General features: G+C 39.2%; 2 protein-coding genes across 8 annotated transcripts in view; one reads left to right on the top strand and one right to left on the bottom strand.

The window, feature by feature from the left end:
• The first annotated feature begins 2,926 nt into the window (after nucleotides 1–2,926).
• Nucleotides 2,927–5,593, top strand: LOC106179452 (cytochrome P450 1A1-like). The gene is made up of 2 exons (XM_024077459.2): nucleotides 2,927–3,440; nucleotides 3,956–5,593. The coding sequence occupies exons 1-2, from the start codon at nucleotides 3,134–3,136 to the stop codon at nucleotides 5,149–5,151; spliced, it is 1,503 nt and encodes a 500-aa protein (XP_023933227.2). The 5' UTR covers nucleotides 2,927–3,133; the 3' UTR covers nucleotides 5,152–5,593.
• A 1,717-nt stretch (nucleotides 5,594–7,310) lies between these two features.
• The window catches only part of LOC106179451 (sodium/potassium/calcium exchanger 5), a 48,202-nt gene continuing 38,157 nt past the window's right edge, over nucleotides 7,311–17,355 (bottom strand). For 6 of the 7 annotated variants that reach the window (XM_086996731.1, XM_086996732.1, XM_086996733.1 and 3 more), the window contains 9 exons: nucleotides 17,114–17,171; nucleotides 16,017–16,216; nucleotides 15,059–15,182; nucleotides 14,315–14,434; nucleotides 11,630–12,520; nucleotides 9,744–9,955; nucleotides 9,250–9,403; nucleotides 8,469–8,633; nucleotides 7,311–8,081 (listed from right to left, as the gene is read on the bottom strand). In XM_086996731.1, coding sequence (XP_086852857.1) covers nucleotides 7,875–8,081; nucleotides 8,469–8,633; nucleotides 9,250–9,403; nucleotides 9,744–9,955; nucleotides 11,630–12,520; nucleotides 14,315–14,434; nucleotides 15,059–15,182; nucleotides 16,017–16,216; nucleotides 17,114–17,171 — 2,131 coding nt within the window. In that variant the 3' untranslated portion in view covers nucleotides 7,311–7,874. The remainder of the gene's footprint in view (nucleotides 8,082–8,468; nucleotides 8,634–9,249; nucleotides 9,404–9,743; nucleotides 9,956–11,629; nucleotides 12,521–14,314; nucleotides 14,435–15,058; nucleotides 15,183–16,016; nucleotides 16,217–17,113; nucleotides 17,172–17,355) is intronic. The other variant, XM_086996736.1, reaches the window with a different exon arrangement.

The raw sequence follows: 17,355 nt of genomic DNA, 5'->3' as shown, positions 1-17,355 counted from the left end.
GGTCCCTTGAAATCAGAATTTTGACCAGCTGATCTTATCATAGTACTAAACCGTACCAAATGATACCGTTCGCCCTCTAAAATACCAATGCTTTTTTCGAAGCACGCTGAAGGGCCCCGAACCCCACGCCAAGTGGGGCGGGGGGGGGGGGGCGATTTCGCATCCTCCGCCCTCCCTTCAAATAATCCTGGAACCGCCCCTGATGCACACGAGTCTGCGACAACTTGTCGTGATTATATTTATATATATTTTATTACCTCAGTGATTCACGGATATCATTGCTGCAACTACAGGTATGATAGGCTGGGGAGAAGAAGAGATTTGCTTCGAATTCTTGGCCAGTTTCACTGATAATGCGGTATCCATATGGATATATACAGCATTTCTCATCGCATCAGTTTACATTAAGTTTATCTGATTGCTATTCTTATTCTTATAAAACTGGTTGAAAGGCCTAATCAAAGGAAAGTTTGCAATTTTATCCCCAGTGTGTATTTTGGAATTTTCCTGCCAAACCGAATTTTCCTCGAAATATTTAAGGAAACGAATTTCTGCGGTTCACGATTCATTGTTCGACCCAGCCCTGTCAAAATGATACAGTGCCTTAATTACAACCGGCCAGTCAGTTAGACCAAAATATGCATTTTTCAAAAGAAAAGGATATGAATTTTGAGATGAGATTCACTACTTTCCAATCCCGCTCAGAATCATCGCTATCACACCGTGTAGGCCTACTAGGCAAGAGCGGTGTAGCGACTGATACTTCGAAGCGCGTACTGACGCACACCTTGAATGCGGGTAGTGTGGTCCGATCTACCGGCGAATTCGGGATTATTTGGTGCCGAGTCTGGTAGTTGGGTAGGCTTGATTCAGTTCCTTACAACTGGCCTTGATGTTAGTTACATGTAGCCCTATTTTTCCAGATTTTTTTTTTTTTTTTTTTTTTTTTTTTTTTTTTTTTTTTTTTTTGAGTCTTATCGTTTTTAAGGTCTGCATTTGGAAAGTGAAGTTGCGTTTAGTTGTACAAGGGGACGCGAAAAGTACATATAATGGCACAATAGAATGAAACTTGAGATGAAAGCACTGACCCCTTTTTAGATAATCGACATGCACTTGAAATAAATGTTTCGCCTTGCACTGCTGGCTTTGTTGCAGTTATCCTTATTGTCAGGGCGAACAGGTACAGGGAGCTACTGACTAGTGTTGGCCTGACCTGACGTGACCTGGGTTAAAACCCATGCTAGATAAATAAAACAGACAATGCACTGCGTTAAGCCTTACATGGTATACTTTACAGTATATCTTCGCATGAGCTAGCTGGCTAAGTAGCAGTATGCCCGGCAAAAGTATTAAAAAATATTCAATTCTCTGAAAACGGAGATAAATATAGAACTCTTGTGGTTTATTATATATATTCAATATATCTGGCAGTGAAAATTGTTTTGTCAAAATGTCAGACTGCAGTGATAACAAATTGATTGATTTTAACTCGGACGAATGAAACACTGGCCTGCATTATGAAGTTAAAGGGATAACAACTCTTTCATTTTTGACGGGAAAATCGGCAGAGACAGATTTTCCTGGGGTAAACGACAATGCTTACACATTTACCTAAGATTAATCAATCCGTTTCGATATTCGAAGTTAGTCGATTTTTTAATTTGTTTTTCTCTTGTCTTATTTATTTATCTATTATTTTTTTAATCTTAAGAGTATTTCGGATGATAACCATCTATGAAGGTCCACGTGGCCCAGTGTCGAGCACAGATATCAGAATACTTGCGTTAACCGCCTTTTTGGTGGTAAAATTGACTTTATTATATTTCTATGGATGTGTTGTTTTCAATGTATTTATTGTGGAATTTTGAATCTCATTTGAAGAGCTGTCATACCCTTTAAACCACAGCTAGCGCGTAGAACAAAAGACTCGGCCGTGCTGTATTCGACATACAAGTTACGTGTATATCGGGTCCTAGCACCCACCACGGAACAGACAACAGTGCAAAAAAGTCGTTTCTCAAACTTTTGATATCATGGAACAGCATTAACCCCCGAAAAATGTTCCGTTTTCGAATTTGAACGACAAGTTACTCACAATACAGAATGTGAAAACGAAAGTTTAGAAATCTAAACTTCCAAAGTAAATTTCCTACCTTCTTTGACAATGACAATTTTCCTAATCTGTGAAGGCACATGAAGTATCAAGGTATCCTTAATATCATTACATGACGGGGAGAAGAAGTAGTGTTTTTTTTTCTCTTCTTTATGGGGGGAACTTCTCAGTATCTAAACTGTTGCTACTGCTGCTGCCCTAAGCGGCTGGGTTGGTCGAGGGGTCTGTAAAGGCGTGTTCAGCCTTGTCCTCCATCGTGCAACACAGGAATAAGAGTGCATCCCCAGAGATTTAGATCGACCTATCCGGATCGACCTAATTCCCTGGGGGTTCACGCTAAATTGCAGCCAGCCGAGCACGCACAGCAGTTAATTACCCCCTTACAGCTTTTAGTAGCCGGCTAAGCTGACAGTAATCTAGTGAGACTCCCCACAGAGATAGATCGATCTAAAATCTGTGGGAATGGGGTCTAAGACCCCATACCCAGAGATTAGATCGATCTACTTTAGATCGACCTAACTCCCTAACGCCGAGCGGGCACGAAAGTTAATTACCCCCTTACAGCTTGTAGTAGGCGGGACGGGCATTTAAGCCGGATTCTCTGACAGTAATCTAGTGAGACCCCCCGCGGGGATAGATCGATCTAAAAGCTCTGGGAATGGGGTCTAAGGGACCACAAGGGCCCCTAATATGTATGAATAAAATATCGCAAGGGCAGTGTAGTAGCCAATCAGAGGTCGTTGTTCAAGCCATATAAAACACTCGTTGCCGAGCTGTACGTGAATATTACTCGTGTGTTAATTGTTTCGCCTGTGGCTCTACAATCGTAATATTTCACGTACAGCTCGGCGACTCGTACTGTATCTATCGCCTAATAAGGCCATTAAGGCAAATTAAATTTTACACGCATAGTGCGTCCATGGGTACGCCTGCGGGACTGCTTACATCTAAAGTGTCATGCAAATTTGAACTGAGCTGAACCAAGGAGGGTGTCACACGAAGGCAAAACGAAAAGAAAATATGGACGATCACGAAGTTTTGTACCAGGCGATAGTTACGGCACTTATTGTGGGTCTGTCATCTTCTATTATCTTCAGATTATGGAAATGGTACAGAATCTTCAGACTGCTCCCTCCTGGTCCTTGGGGGTGGCCATTTATTGGATATCTCCCTAAACTGAAGACGAACAGGCACCTTGTTCTAACGGAGCTAAGGAAGACGTACGGCGACGTGTATTGCCTGAAAATAGGAGTGCATAGAGCCGTCGTTCTGAATGGACTGGAGACCGTTCGCCACGCCTTAGTTCAACTAGGGGAAAACTTTGCAGGTAAGAAAGACACCTGTTGGGTTGGGACCTAGATGTCTTACATCATTTCAGTTTTTAAAGATCAAAGGAAACAGTTGTGGGTGATTTCATATCTATTAGTTTACTTAAAATCTTGCATCTTATATGTGGAATTACAGTCTGACTATTAACTGTTAGGTTATTGCTTTAGTAGCCTTACAGAACTTCATTTTAATAAATTGGGATACATTTTAGAATTCATTCAGAAATCTGATTGGTTGATTTGCATAGTGGTCAACAACAAGAGAAAAACTGAAACCATGCATCCATGACAATACATATAAATATTTGTTGTGATTTGCGAACATCTTTTCCATCGTATGCAGCTTTTCGTGTTGGTTGCAATGTGAAATGCGCCGTCTGTGTAAAAAGAGTCAAGGTAGAATAACTAACGTGTAGATTAGCATGCGCAGGTCGCTGAAATGTAATGAAGAATTGCAATAGACTTGTACTTCTAAAAGCATTTTATTTTTGTAATATTTAAATTTTTATTGTAGGACGGCCGAGTTTTCATACGTTTCAGTTCATTGAAAACGGTAAAAGCATGGCCTTCTGCGATGTTGGTCCTCGTTGGAAAGTGAGAAGAACCATTGCCTTAAACGGACTGCATGCGTTTTTAAAGGACAAGGTTCACCCTGTTGAGATTGCGATGACGGAAGAAGCAATATATCTGGTAGAGACGTTCTTGGGAAATAGCGGAAAGCCTTTCAATCCAGAAAACAGCGTATATCTTTCACTTGGTTCTATAACATTCGGTCTGTGTTTCTCGGATCACACGTTAGGCCGCAGCGATGCTGAATATCTGAAACTGATAAAAAGCGTCCGCGATTTTACTCAGAATGTTGCAGCGTGTAATTTGGTTGATATTTTGCCATGGCTTCGATATTTATGGAAAGACAAACTGAAAAGTTTCATTGAAGTGAATAACACACTGCAATCCATTCTAAGTCGACAAGAGAGAGAGCACCTCGCAACTTTTGAGGAAGGTCACGTGAGGGACATATTGGATTCCTTCATTAAAACTTGCCGTGAAATGAACGAAGAAATTAAACAAGAAGTGCAACTCAAAGACGAGCATATAACTAACATAGCTGCAGATTTACTACGAGCAGGCACTGTCACTGTGTCAGTGACGCTAACATGGGCTCTGCTCTACATGATAATGGATCCCAAAATTCAAGAACGTCTGCAAAACGAAGTCGATGACGTCATCGGCCCAGCGCGAAATCCGCGACTGGATGACATGGGGTCTTTGCCGTACACGGAGGCGTTCATCTTGGAGACGCTGAGGAAATCCTCAATTGCCCCACTGTCCTTGCCTCATGCTACCACCAAGGACACTACTCTGTATGGCTATCATATCCCTAGAGGGACGTGGGTGATACCGAATTTGTTTTCGATAAGTCACGATGAAAAAATTTGGTCGGACCCCCATGTTTTCAGACCAGAGCGCTTCTTAACGCCAGAGAACACGGTGAACGAGACGCTCGCCAAGAGTTTCCTCCCATTTAGTGCCGGCAAAAGGCGCTGTTTAGGGGAATTACAGGCCCGATGGGAACTTTTTCTTTTTGTGGCAACTGTTGTTCAACGTTGTCATTTTGAGAAAGTACCCGGGGAAACTTATGATTTGGCTCCTGAACCCGGGCTTGTTCTGCACCCTAAACATTTTAATATTATAGCCAAATCGCGTTAGTTCTACACCGTAAATAACCGTGCTATGGAGACAATGATGGCGCTGTATTTTACTTGGGCATAGTTTACTCTTCCCCGTCGAGTAACTTGATTTATAAAATGCTTACAATTGCCCTACGGTGTTTTAGCACGCTATGGCCTACATAGAAATATTCAACATAACATTAGGCCTATATATTGTGTACAGTACTTAGTAATATGGTGCCTTGCAGGTTTTTGAGGAGCATAATAAAGGCTTGGTCATGCAACGTCCCGAAGATAGTTTATGCGGCTATTTATACCTATCTATATTATTCATAAATATCAACATTAAAATGGCTCTTAGATACGCATATTTTACAAAATTAAAACTCGTGTTCTTCACATAAAACACATTATAATTTTCACATTTATCGTAAGATGCTGCTTGGATTAATAAAAACAAATGTGTAATTTTAATTTAATTTAGTCTATTAAAATAGACTTGAGAGTTACATTTTTTCATTTAAGTTTTAAGCACGTGAGAAGGTCACATACATTGTAGAGCTTTACGTATGGTGTGTATGTGTTCGTGTGTGCACAGTGGCAGATTTAGAGGGGGGGTCAGGGGGTCCTGACCCCCCCCCCCTCCTTCGAATTCTGGTCCCCTGTTGAAATAAGAATTTTGACTAGCTGAATCAAATGATACCGTTCGCCGTCTAAAATACCAATGTTTATTTTGTCCCATGTTTAGGCCCGTGGGATTAAACAGGTGGAGGCCTGCAAGGAGTTTAACAAAATCTTACACATCCTCGAGACACTGAAGGAAATGTCCCTGCTGTCTCGGAATTGCGCAGTCAGCACAACTAACACAATAAGCGCCGTTTTAACCACAGCCAGTACGTAACACCTAACACATTGGACTTGACGGTGGCCGTACAAGATGTCCACACAGTCTCCATTTTTACATAAAGTTAGGCATCCGCGGACCCCCACACCCTTCAAATAATCCTTGATCCGCCCCTGTTAAGAGGAAACAGATGTGATTTATTAATAGCAGTAGCTGTCATGCCAATATATTTAATATTAAATTACTGCTTACAGTGTTAATGAATGTAGCTTACAGATACATACAAGGTCATTTTTTTGTCATAAAAACCAACCAAATGCCAGCATATAGTTTCAAGTAGTATAACTAAGAGAATTACCAAAATGCATTGTTTAATTTTACCCGAAAGTGATGTTTGAACAGATTTTTCTGCTAGCGTTCTATGCTGTATGTCAATGGGGCAGAAAAGTAGGTCACAAAAGTAGGTTAAATTGACAACCAAAATTTTAAAGAAAGGAGCACTCTAAAGCTCTTTTATGGCTGATTGGGTGATTTATTCAGTTTATCCCTTGGCAGTCGAATTTACTAGAGTCTTATAAGAAACTAGTAGAAGTGGTTTACATGTGTTACTGGGAATCCACGCTCCACCAATGATCGGTTCGTATGTACCTTTAAGATGTGGCTGTCAGCTCAGTTCAGTCAAATGTAATAATTTTGTTCCTATGTTGAGGTAGTTGGTCATTTATAAAGTAGCAGACATGGCATATAGACATATTTAGTTACATATATTGTAAGCATTTTATTTGTATCAGTTTGACATAACGTGGCGTGTAGGTTTGTAAAGTAAAGTTAATTTGAATCATAGATTAATTTGTCATTTGTCAGTTATTTTCTTTCATTTAAATGTGTTAAATGTCTCTATATCTATCTATATATTTATACATATACCGGTATAAAAGTGCTCATTATTTAGTAGTCGTATAAGCATATGTTTTGTATATTTTTGCACATTTGAACCATTATCTCTGACATTATCTCCAACATCACCTCCATCTCTATCAAGTCAGATCACTTCAATACAGAATAAAGAGATATGAGCACAAATATTGTCGTCTCCTCTTGTTCCAATATCTTCAACGACAAATTTCCCAGCTTCTCGTAGAGTCACCCGTCACAGGGTCATTATTCTTGTTGTCTTTCTCACTCAATTGTCATCGCATAAACATTGACTCCTAATAAAGTAGGCCTATACATCTTAGAGCTACTTTTTAAGGCAATCTTTTGTATGTCAGAAAATGATGTCAAACATTAGTTCTTGCCAACATCAGTGCTATAATAAATCAATTTTTTTCTACCCAAGAATAACCCATATATTGAACATACAATGAACACAGTTTATTTGAAGACGCTTTCTCTATTTACAGATGTATAAATTAGCACGACTCTAGTACAATGTATTATTATCATATTTACATTACGAAAACCAAACTCTTCATTCCGAAGTTAATAGAATCAGCGCAGCGACAGACATTTTGTTTCATCTTTACATATATCACAGTGTTTGTCAGTCTAATAAATGCGTAAGTAATAACTTGAAAATCAAATAAATATTTCTTGATTTTGTAGTTACACCGCAATTTCCAGTCACAAGATCTAATGGTGAAAATGGACGATGATAATGGAGAACATGCGCTTTGATTAAACGTCAATATCGCTTTTTCTGCTTAATGTTCAATTACCTGTATAAAGTTATGATATACTCATCGTTTTTGACATATCGCTCATAAAAAAGTCCGCCTGAGCTTAAACTGGTTCGAACGGGACTCGTTCACACAAACCAAACCAGATTTGAACCGGTCTAAAATGGCGTCTCGGATAAAGTGTCCCAGAGTTTCTGGAACTCACCTCTGAGGTAACTATAGCCACGCGTCTAAATGTTAACAGAAAGTGTTCAACTGCTTGCGGCAGATCAACTCTTGGATGAATGCATAGGTTAAGAATAAGACGTACACTCCTACAAAACTGAACCCGATGAATTTGTTCAAGACGAACTTGGATCCCATGAAGACGCCAAGAGTTATCAACAAGACCAACAGCAGCAGGAACCCGAACTTCACATGGGGCACTATGTATAAGAATGTTTCCTGGAAAGGAGAAGGAATACTTCATTTGTAATAATTTGATATATATTTGTTAAAATAAAATTGAATTTAACCATGTACACTTGAAAGATGTCGACGATTTTTTTTCACTAAACCTGCAAAATCGTTTCTTTTTTAATAAAGGTTTCTTTGTGATTTTCCGATACTGTAATATGCTTCACTAAGGCCAATAATTCATTAAGGTCACATATTTCGTTTTTGATAACCGTTAGGTCTTAATCATTCAAGAAAAAAAAAGCAACAGGTAGAGGGTGATGAATAAAATGGTTGAAAGCAGAAGAGAGGCTCCCCCCCCCCATCTGCCCCCTCGCTTCTACACCTGTGCTACTGCCACAGATAACCCGGCAAAAAGTAAAAAAAAAAACTTACACCGGGCTTAACCAGATACACTGGTGCTCCACTCTGTATGATAACCTTGATAAGAAAAGGCAGCCCAATGCCCAGGTTGATGTCAAAGACATTAGATCCTATAGCATTGGACACTGCCATGTCTCCGTACCCGTCTCTGGCTACCAAGATGGAGCTCATTGCATCCTGAAATGATATATTTTATAGATAACGGTGAAATAGACGCAGAGATAGATTGGGCCAGTCATTAGAGGTGTACAATGCAAGTTAGACTTTTATATAGCATTTTTTTTGTTAGTTTCGACACTTTTTTCTTAAACAATTAGGTAAAACATATCCAAACCTATTCATGGAATTATGATCTCTACACTCGTTTTTTTAGTTCCAAATTACTAGATTTTGCGTCACTTAAATTTCGTAATTGGCATAGGGACTGGTGAATTTCTCTTGACAAAATTTATCTTTACTCATTTGTTCATTCGTTAATCACTAATCTTACTCACTTTTATTTTCTGAAACGGGTAATCAATTTTTGTTTGTGTGCTTTACCTTTCTTTTCCAATGCTTTAATCAAATTTAATTTTCCACAGCAACTTTATTTGATTTTTACCTTAACCCTTCCCATCGTGTGGTGGGCTACGCTTTTCTGTTAGGTATTTTGAAATGAAATTAGAAATTACATTAAAAGGGGATGTGGAATCAAATTTAATCCGGCACAATGGCGGCGTCGAGGGCGGTGTTTTGTGTCGATGACTCTCTTAGCCAAACTAAGGGCCTTAAAATCAAAATCGCCAGAACTAACCGGCACACTCGTCCCGATGGCTATGAAGACGAGCCCCATGACAAAGGTATCAATCTCCAGGATACAGCCCATTCTTTCTACTACCACGATCATGGCGTAACTCAGCAGTCCAATCCACACAACCGACATCAAGAAGCTGAACCAGAACCATTTCCTGAAAGAAGGCAAAAAAATAAATACATTTGACGTCAATTATACAACCAAAATAGGACTACAATGATAATATTGCTGCTCGGCCCTCTGGATATGTTCCAAGATATATAAAATTATGTTAAAGAAAGTTGCCTATACTCGCTAAGAAAGTTACATAAAAATAAAAAGTAGGACTAAATTAATCAAAACGATGAGGCCTCCTACACAATGGCAAATATCCAGTAGAAAGCATTTGGATGTGCCAACACGGATGCAATTAATACAGCGTAGTTACCTTGTACGGACTGAAATTTAACACCTATCACGATCTTAAAATTTCTTAAGTTACCGGTGCTACTTACTTGAGGTGATCTTTAGAGCAGTCGGGTATAGACCACGTGAAGAGGACCACAAAGGGAAAGGAGATCACGAAGAGAACCCATTTTAAAATGAATTTCGACCACAGCCAACATCCGCCCTTTTCTTTGGCTTCTGAGGAATCTGGGGGAGCCATTTTGAGAGGCGGAAGACACGGGAAAATGTACATCTCCGGCTCAATCTCTACTATTGATCCCTGGAAGATGAACGGAACAACGATAAATTTAATTGTAATGAAACAGAAATATTAGTCTATAATAAATATCAGTAGGATAACTCTTTTTTTTCTTCTTTTTCGTTGTTTTCATCGCTGACGTCATCCTCATCACATTTGTGTTTGGCACCTCTTTCTCTTCCATTGAGAGTGTACTTCTTTAAATTACTAAGTCGCTCATGGTTGAGACTCTGAACTAGATTATTGTGAAAAATACCGGGATATTACAGGGAGTATTCAGTTATTATAGCCGGCAGCACATCGGGTCCGACTAAGATTTTTTTTACTCCAGCCTCTCGTAGTATGGCGCAATATTTTTAGTAAATAAAGGAAGTAAATGTTTGTCGCAGTGTTGGAGCGCTCGTGTGTGTGTGTGTGTGTGTGTGTGTGTGTGTGCATGAGTCAGTTCTCGCGCGCACGAGAGAATTTTATCTTCAATATGGTAACCCGGCAAATAAATTAGACGCCCTACCCCTTACAGGGTGCCTTGCCCTATTTTTGACTAAAATTTTGGGGCAGCTTCTTCATGTACATTTAGTAACCTAAAGCATATGTAATTGAAACATGCTCTTATACACGAACGTTGTCGGCTGTCGTCACCCTGAGCTTCAGAGATAACTTGACACTAACCTCTTCACTGAAGCTCAGGGTGGCTGTCGTAAGCCATGAAAGAAAGGAGACCGTAACGATTACATCTTACTCGATACAAATAAATGCGAAAATCTATTCTTTTTACATAAACTGCACCCTGCGAACCGCGGTGACTTTTCCTAGCATCAATCATGGTATAGCCTACTGACAGGGTGGAGAGTCACTGTGAGTTCCTTGAAACGCAGGGTAGCAAACTGATAAACGGGAAAGAAATCAATATTAAATCATCTAAAGAGAGTTTTTTTAACGGAAAACGTCTGTGAAACGCTTGGACAGATCTTGGATTCTTGAGTGTCTTCGTTGTTACCTAATTGCGCTTTTCATAAAGTCGAAACCTAAAAGATGCTCTTTGCTCTTTTTTTTTTTTTCAGACATGTTGGGTCTTCACAAATCCAATATGCGACTTTTACCCAACTGATAAGCAAGACAAAATATAATACGGGTTCAAAACCGTCAAACCAACCATTATCTACAGTACACATGTATGAAGACCGTCAAACGCAAATAGTACCTGATAAAAAGTTTCAGCAACGTAAATAGTTGCTAACAGCCGTGTGATGTGTGTTTTATGTTTATAATCAGTTCTGAGAAAGAAGGTTTTGATGTCAAAGTGTATATGATAAGTCATCCAGTAACATACATGGCAACAGTGACAAGGAGGGCAGTTTCGTGATGATGTCCATGGGTATAGACGACACTTCGAAGTCCATGCTGTAAAATATTGTATTCACGCGAGTCTCCAGCATTAAGAGCTTCAATTTTTATGCAGAATTTAATGTCATAGACGTCTGTCTCCAATAAAGTAGAAATCGAATGAAGTGAATCACGAGTCAAAAAAAAAAAAAAAAAAAGAGCACACAGAATCGTATACAGCACGCTATTAGGTGTAGGGGAGTTTCGGTTATGACTCTTAAACTATTTTTGTTGTCCCCAGCCCCTAATTTTTACTATTTTTTAAAAGAACTCAATATAATGTAATAAAACAAATGCACATTGCAGTCTTACCTCATTTGGTGACCCGGGCTTCATCCCATTCTCTTCAGAATCGGCCTCTGGAATCGGCGGCTCGGTATGATGGACGCTGGGTCTGACGGTGGTCGAATGACTACTGGAGCTATAGACCACGGACAGCCTCTTGGTGGCCTGGTGGGAAGCAGGGGACATGGGAGAGGAAGGAGGAACCGACGATAAATTAGGATTAGAAGAAAATGTGGGTGAGAAGTCGGGAGGGAGCATAGCGGCAGGGTTGCAGTGGCTCTCTTTGGTAGTCGCGTAGTCCTGGTTTTTCCGTAACTGCCCGTTTTCGTTAGCTATCAAAGCCTTCGAACTGTCCGGCGTTTTCGAGCCGTTTATTTCCGAGGAATTGTCATCAGCGGAGATGTTACATTCACTTTTTATAGGGGGCAATTTTACAGGGGACAAAGGCGCCATTTCGTACACCTCGCTTAGCCTTTGGTTCATCTGCAATGGCGGCAAAGAACCTTTCTTTTGCAACGGTGGCTTATTTTTACTGTCTGTTCTCTTAGTCACATTGGAATTTTGATCATTGAGGGAAGTCTCAGTTTCAGTGGTCCAATTATCAGAGAGAGGTTTTCGGGGACCGTCTCGGGGCCTCTCTTCCGTTATTGGCTCCACATTGGAGCTGGAAACGGCAGAGTTGCAGCGGACCCTCTCTATACACGGATCTTCCGCTGTCAGAACGGATCCGTTTTTAAAAGACCTGTGCGTATTTAATATGCCCAACGAATCTCTACGATGCCTGTAAGTATCTTGATGCCCGAGTGAATTCACTCGATAGCTACGGAGCTCCGACTGACTGGTTTGATTACTAGTTTCGTGACTGTGATACCCGCTATCTTTGTGGTTTAATTTCGGGCTACCAGGTGGCGACTGCGACTACCAAATCGAAGAAGGATTGGCAAACAGAAATCGGAAACAAGATAAAAGAGAGTAAAACAGGAAAATAAGCAATAAACAAGGGGAAAGGAACATGGAAAGCAGAAGATATAAGCAAGCCAAAAGGGGGAGAAAAAAGAGAAGAAACATGTTGTTAGTTATTCTGCAACAAGAAATGGAGGCAGTAACATATTAGTAATAACTCCCGCCCAGCGTTTCTCAGGAATGCATATTTAAAGTTCTTACCTAAGTCGGATAAGAAACGGGATTAAGCATCTGTAAATCCATGCTGTAATGCCAAATTCTTGACCGACTTCGGTAAAATAACCCCTCGTGAAACTAGGCTCTAATCAGTGTCAAGATCTACCATTTGCCAATAGGCCTAAATAACCAAGGCTTTCATTCGGAACCCTACTCTACTGGTATTTGGTCTAAGCAAAGGGACATGCAATATTTCAATCAATTCATAGAAACCTTATGCTGAACAAACCAGCCATCAAAGCTAATTCAAAACCTAATAATTGGCTGTAACGTACGCTACTGACAAATCGAAGCATGTTCTTATATTTGATATATTACTCTTCACGACAAACGCAACAACCTTTGAGAACTACATTACATTTTTTTTTTTACAAAATTTGATAATAAGAGTACGGAATACAATATAAATGAGCAAAATCCTGAAGATAGCCACTTCCAAGAAACAATACACACAACACAATACTCAAATATGTATCGTAAATTCCATGGTAGTGGTATTAATTTTAAGATACGGTGTGATTAAATCCGTCAAATGACTGCAAGGTTTGAGCATTTTTTTTTTCAGCTCGAGGCCAGTGAAACGGCATCATTTCTGTCATAATCAAATGGTTTCAGACGATCTGACCTTTGCATTGCTGATTAACAGATTGATCATCAAATGTTGCACACTGGGATTGCAAATCTAATTTTTTTAGCGCCAGGTCTATGGTAAACCTTCATATCCGTACAAATATAATTTGAGACTGTGATTCACAAAGTTATCTGATATTTATTAAAACTATGAAAATGGTATAGGATGTCTAGGGAAAAGTGGTAATGTTACTTAAAAGCTACTTGAACTTTTGAGACGTACACGTTAATTTAGTTACTTTTGCAAACATAAAGTGATCTAATACCCTTGGGGCAAAAATTGTCTGCTTTTTTTTTCTTGAATCACAACAGTGAAGCACGTATCTTGTGCATTACGCACAGACACTTAAGGCACGTTGGAAGCTACCCAAGAAAATTATGCAACCGGAGGAGAATGGCAGAAAGTATTTTAAAAAGGAACATAATTTTCACGAAAGAAATGAGAAAGATTTCTTTCAGCCATCTCCAAATAAGATAAACGGTCTTGGGTCTTGGCTTTACGTAAGCAGTTAAGGAAAGTGCACAAGGCTGTTTATATCAGACCCCTCCCCCCCCCTTATCAACCCCAACACACAAACTCCCTCTCTCTCTCTCTCTCTCTCTCTCTCTCTCTCTCTCTCTCAGGTTTTCCAGATCCCTTGTGTCACATTCAGTCTCGAAATCACCATTTACGTGATCAAAGTGACGGTGGATCGACAGTATTACACGACATTCGTGATTTGGTCTCTAAGCCAAAAATTAACCCTCTTCAAAACAAAACATTTTATCTTAATTACCAAAAACAAGACAACAAATTAAATTTAAAAAAATCTTCAAAAGAAAACAAACAAAAAAAAAATCTCTAATAAAGAACAAAGAATATCTGATGTATTAATTTATGAACAGTAACTTGGAAAAACTCACAAAGTTTCCGGACAGGGAGCCGTGGTGGACGTGATGAAAGTGTTTATCGTGGTGCGTGTCGGGATTGGATCTTCCTGAGATGATTGACAGACGGCGAGCATGGCCGCCCGCCATTGACAGCTGAAATATGAAACATGAATAATAAAGAAGGGATTCCAAAGGAAATTGAAAAAGAATCAGATTTGGTGGGAAAAAAGGGTGAACGTGAGAGGGGGATGAAAACAAAACAGTTTAAGAAAAAATTAGATCCACAGTACAGATACAAAGGTAAATAATTTCTCTGTAAAGTGTTCGTTTTGGAAGGAAACAGTAGACCTCCGGTATTCGATTTTAGTAGCCTGAATAAAGAAGCTTATTAGATGTTCAAATGTTTAGCAGACGTTGCCAAGTCGAAGATTTAATTCATATGTACTTGTCGCCAGGTTTTCCTCAAAAGCTGGCTGTCTAATATGCAGGTCTGTCCAAATTTCTAACCAGTCTGGATCTCTTGATTATTCATAGCGTTTTAGCAATTGTTGTCTCATACGCTGTATTTTTATGCTGTCAATATGTCAACGTGCCTTTTTTCAATTGATTATTCTAAACCTTCCTGCAGTTTTTCCCAAAAGGTGCATTTTTAAGCTGCATATATTTTCTGTCTCTGCCAGTTTTGTCAAAACCCCGATTGTTCTCAAACGATGTAAAGCACAGCACGTCTGTAAATGGTAATTTTTAGAAAAAAATAGAAAACACCCCTATTTTTACCTTTCGCAGATCGCCAGACTGCAAGGTGGCACTTTTATGATTGTGGATGTCATCCTCCGAGTCCTGTGCCCCCGCAGCTGTATCTTCTACTGTGGGGACAATGACAGGTCGACACAGACATGGACTGCGTGAAATATGAACATAAACATTAATATTAACAAGAAGAACTCCACTATATATGCAGTCTATGACTTGGTTGCCATACCTAGATCGATCTAACAGGATCGATCCATCTCCAAGGGGTTTCTCGCTAAATTGCTTTCAGCTTAAGCAGTTTAGATGTCTGGCAAGCCTACTGAAGCTGCTAAACGATAATTCATTACCTCCTAGCACCTTCAGAAGGCGTGACAGACATCTAAGCAGCTTTAGTTGATTGCAATTTAGGAACAATCCCCTTGCAGATAGATCGATCCACAGTTAGTACGATACGATTTGGGAATGGTCCCTTTGAGGACCCATCAAGTTGTAGTGGGTCACAAGTTCAGTGCTGTAGCAAATATAGGCGTTATAACTTGACCGAGATTTTTTTTTAATGAATAAAACGATAATATCTGGTCATTTGCAGTCATTTCCTGCTCATTATGTTCACTTCAGGGATTAAAGATAGAGAAGCGAGAGTTATGGGTATTGGGGCGCTTCTCTCCTAAACCCCCAAAATGATGAAAATGCACTGATAAAAATGATAAAATGACTGTGACTGCATATCAATATTATTTTTTCGTTTTATTAAGGAGGTCCACCAAGCTTTAAGGTGTCGTTTCTCATTAATTGAGATAGTTTTACCTAAGGAAGTTCGAATATGTAGTTGGCTCTTACGTATTTAAATATGTATGAATGTTGATACAAAAAAAAATTAAATAAATAAAATAAAAGAAAGAAAGAAAGAAAGAAAGAAAGAAAAAATAAAGAAAAAAATAACGAAAATCACATTAAGCAAAGACAGCAGTAAGTAACCTACCAAAAATTCCATCCGGCCATCCATTCCATAACTTGTATATTGAATTTCATAAGAACTATATACAAAATATACAGAAAAAGCAAAATGGCCGTTTCGTAGTGCTCTAATTTGCCGTCCCAGGCAAAAACTATGAAGACGCCAACGGAAGTGGCGTAAAAGATGGAGTCCCTTATTAACGGCCGCCAGTCAAGATATAGGACCTGTTCAGAAATCAAAGAAAAAACAGGTGAGATTTGCAACGTTTTTCTGAAGATTAAATTTTGATATATGAATGCCACAGACTCGGGTATGATAAATACGTGCAGCGATCATTTATTGTATTGTGAACTCGTTCAATAACATAAAGTATCAGCAAATAGTACCAGACCTACATACATGTAAACGGCTTCCTATTGATATTCTCTCTCTCTCTCTCTCTCTCTCTCTCAGTTTCTTATTTTGTACTTTATGGCTTAAATCACGCAAATCATACGCTGAGCTGATTAATCGCCTAATCAAAGTACTTGGGCTTCCTATAAGGTAGGAATCAGCAAATCGATTATGAAACACACAGCCGTTCTACTCGTGTCGAAGAACAATGAAAGAAAGAAATTGCCAATTACTTTCCCTTTGTGGTACGCTGAGAGTGTCGTATTCTATCTTGCAAATATTTAAGGCCTTGCAGACAAATCCTACTATTAGAACTAATGTTAGGAAATTACTTCACAAAAGAGAGACGATTTGTTGATTACTTCATGGATGAGATAGAGTGACCTTATCATGTATACGTAGACAATGATGATATATTATGGGTGCTTTTTAACAGCAGTATACTTTTAAACCCGATACACTGAGAGAATGGACAACATAACAACTTGGCTATTACTCAACAGGGTCACCTAAAGAAAAGATCCTAAGATACGCCGAAAAAAAACTTCATTTTTCCTTTCTAGCTAGGAATTTGGTCAGTAGACCAATAACTATTCAAAAGTAATAGGTAGGTTACCGAAAAGTCTTGTGACGGTCAGGTGATCTGTACCCCCCCCCCCCCCCCCCCACTCACCCCTCTTCAATCTCTCTTTTGCAGTTAAATCGACCGATGAAAAGAGATAACTCACCTGACCAGCTAAGGCAGCCGAAAGGGCAATGATTATCAAAATATTGAACATGGCGGAACTGAAAAAAAGAGAGAAAATACAGGCATAAACACGATATAAAATGAAAAACTCTGGAACATTTTGTTAATCTTTGTTCAATATGTTCACAATAGCTTAAATGCTATTCATAAATATAATTTCTATTTATAAATACAATTTCTATTCATAATCGAAATAGGTAATTAAACTTTGAATTCTTGCTT

This window comes from Lingula anatina, chromosome 10 (genome assembly GCF_051362555.1).
Source record: "Lingula anatina isolate TDL-2025a chromosome 10, LinAna3.0, whole genome shotgun sequence".
Classification (NCBI taxonomy): Eukaryota; Metazoa; Brachiopoda; class Lingulata; order Lingulida; family Lingulidae; genus Lingula; species Lingula anatina.
The sequence above is the reverse complement of the archived record's forward strand: the minus strand, read 5'-3'. Positions and strand labels throughout refer to the sequence as shown.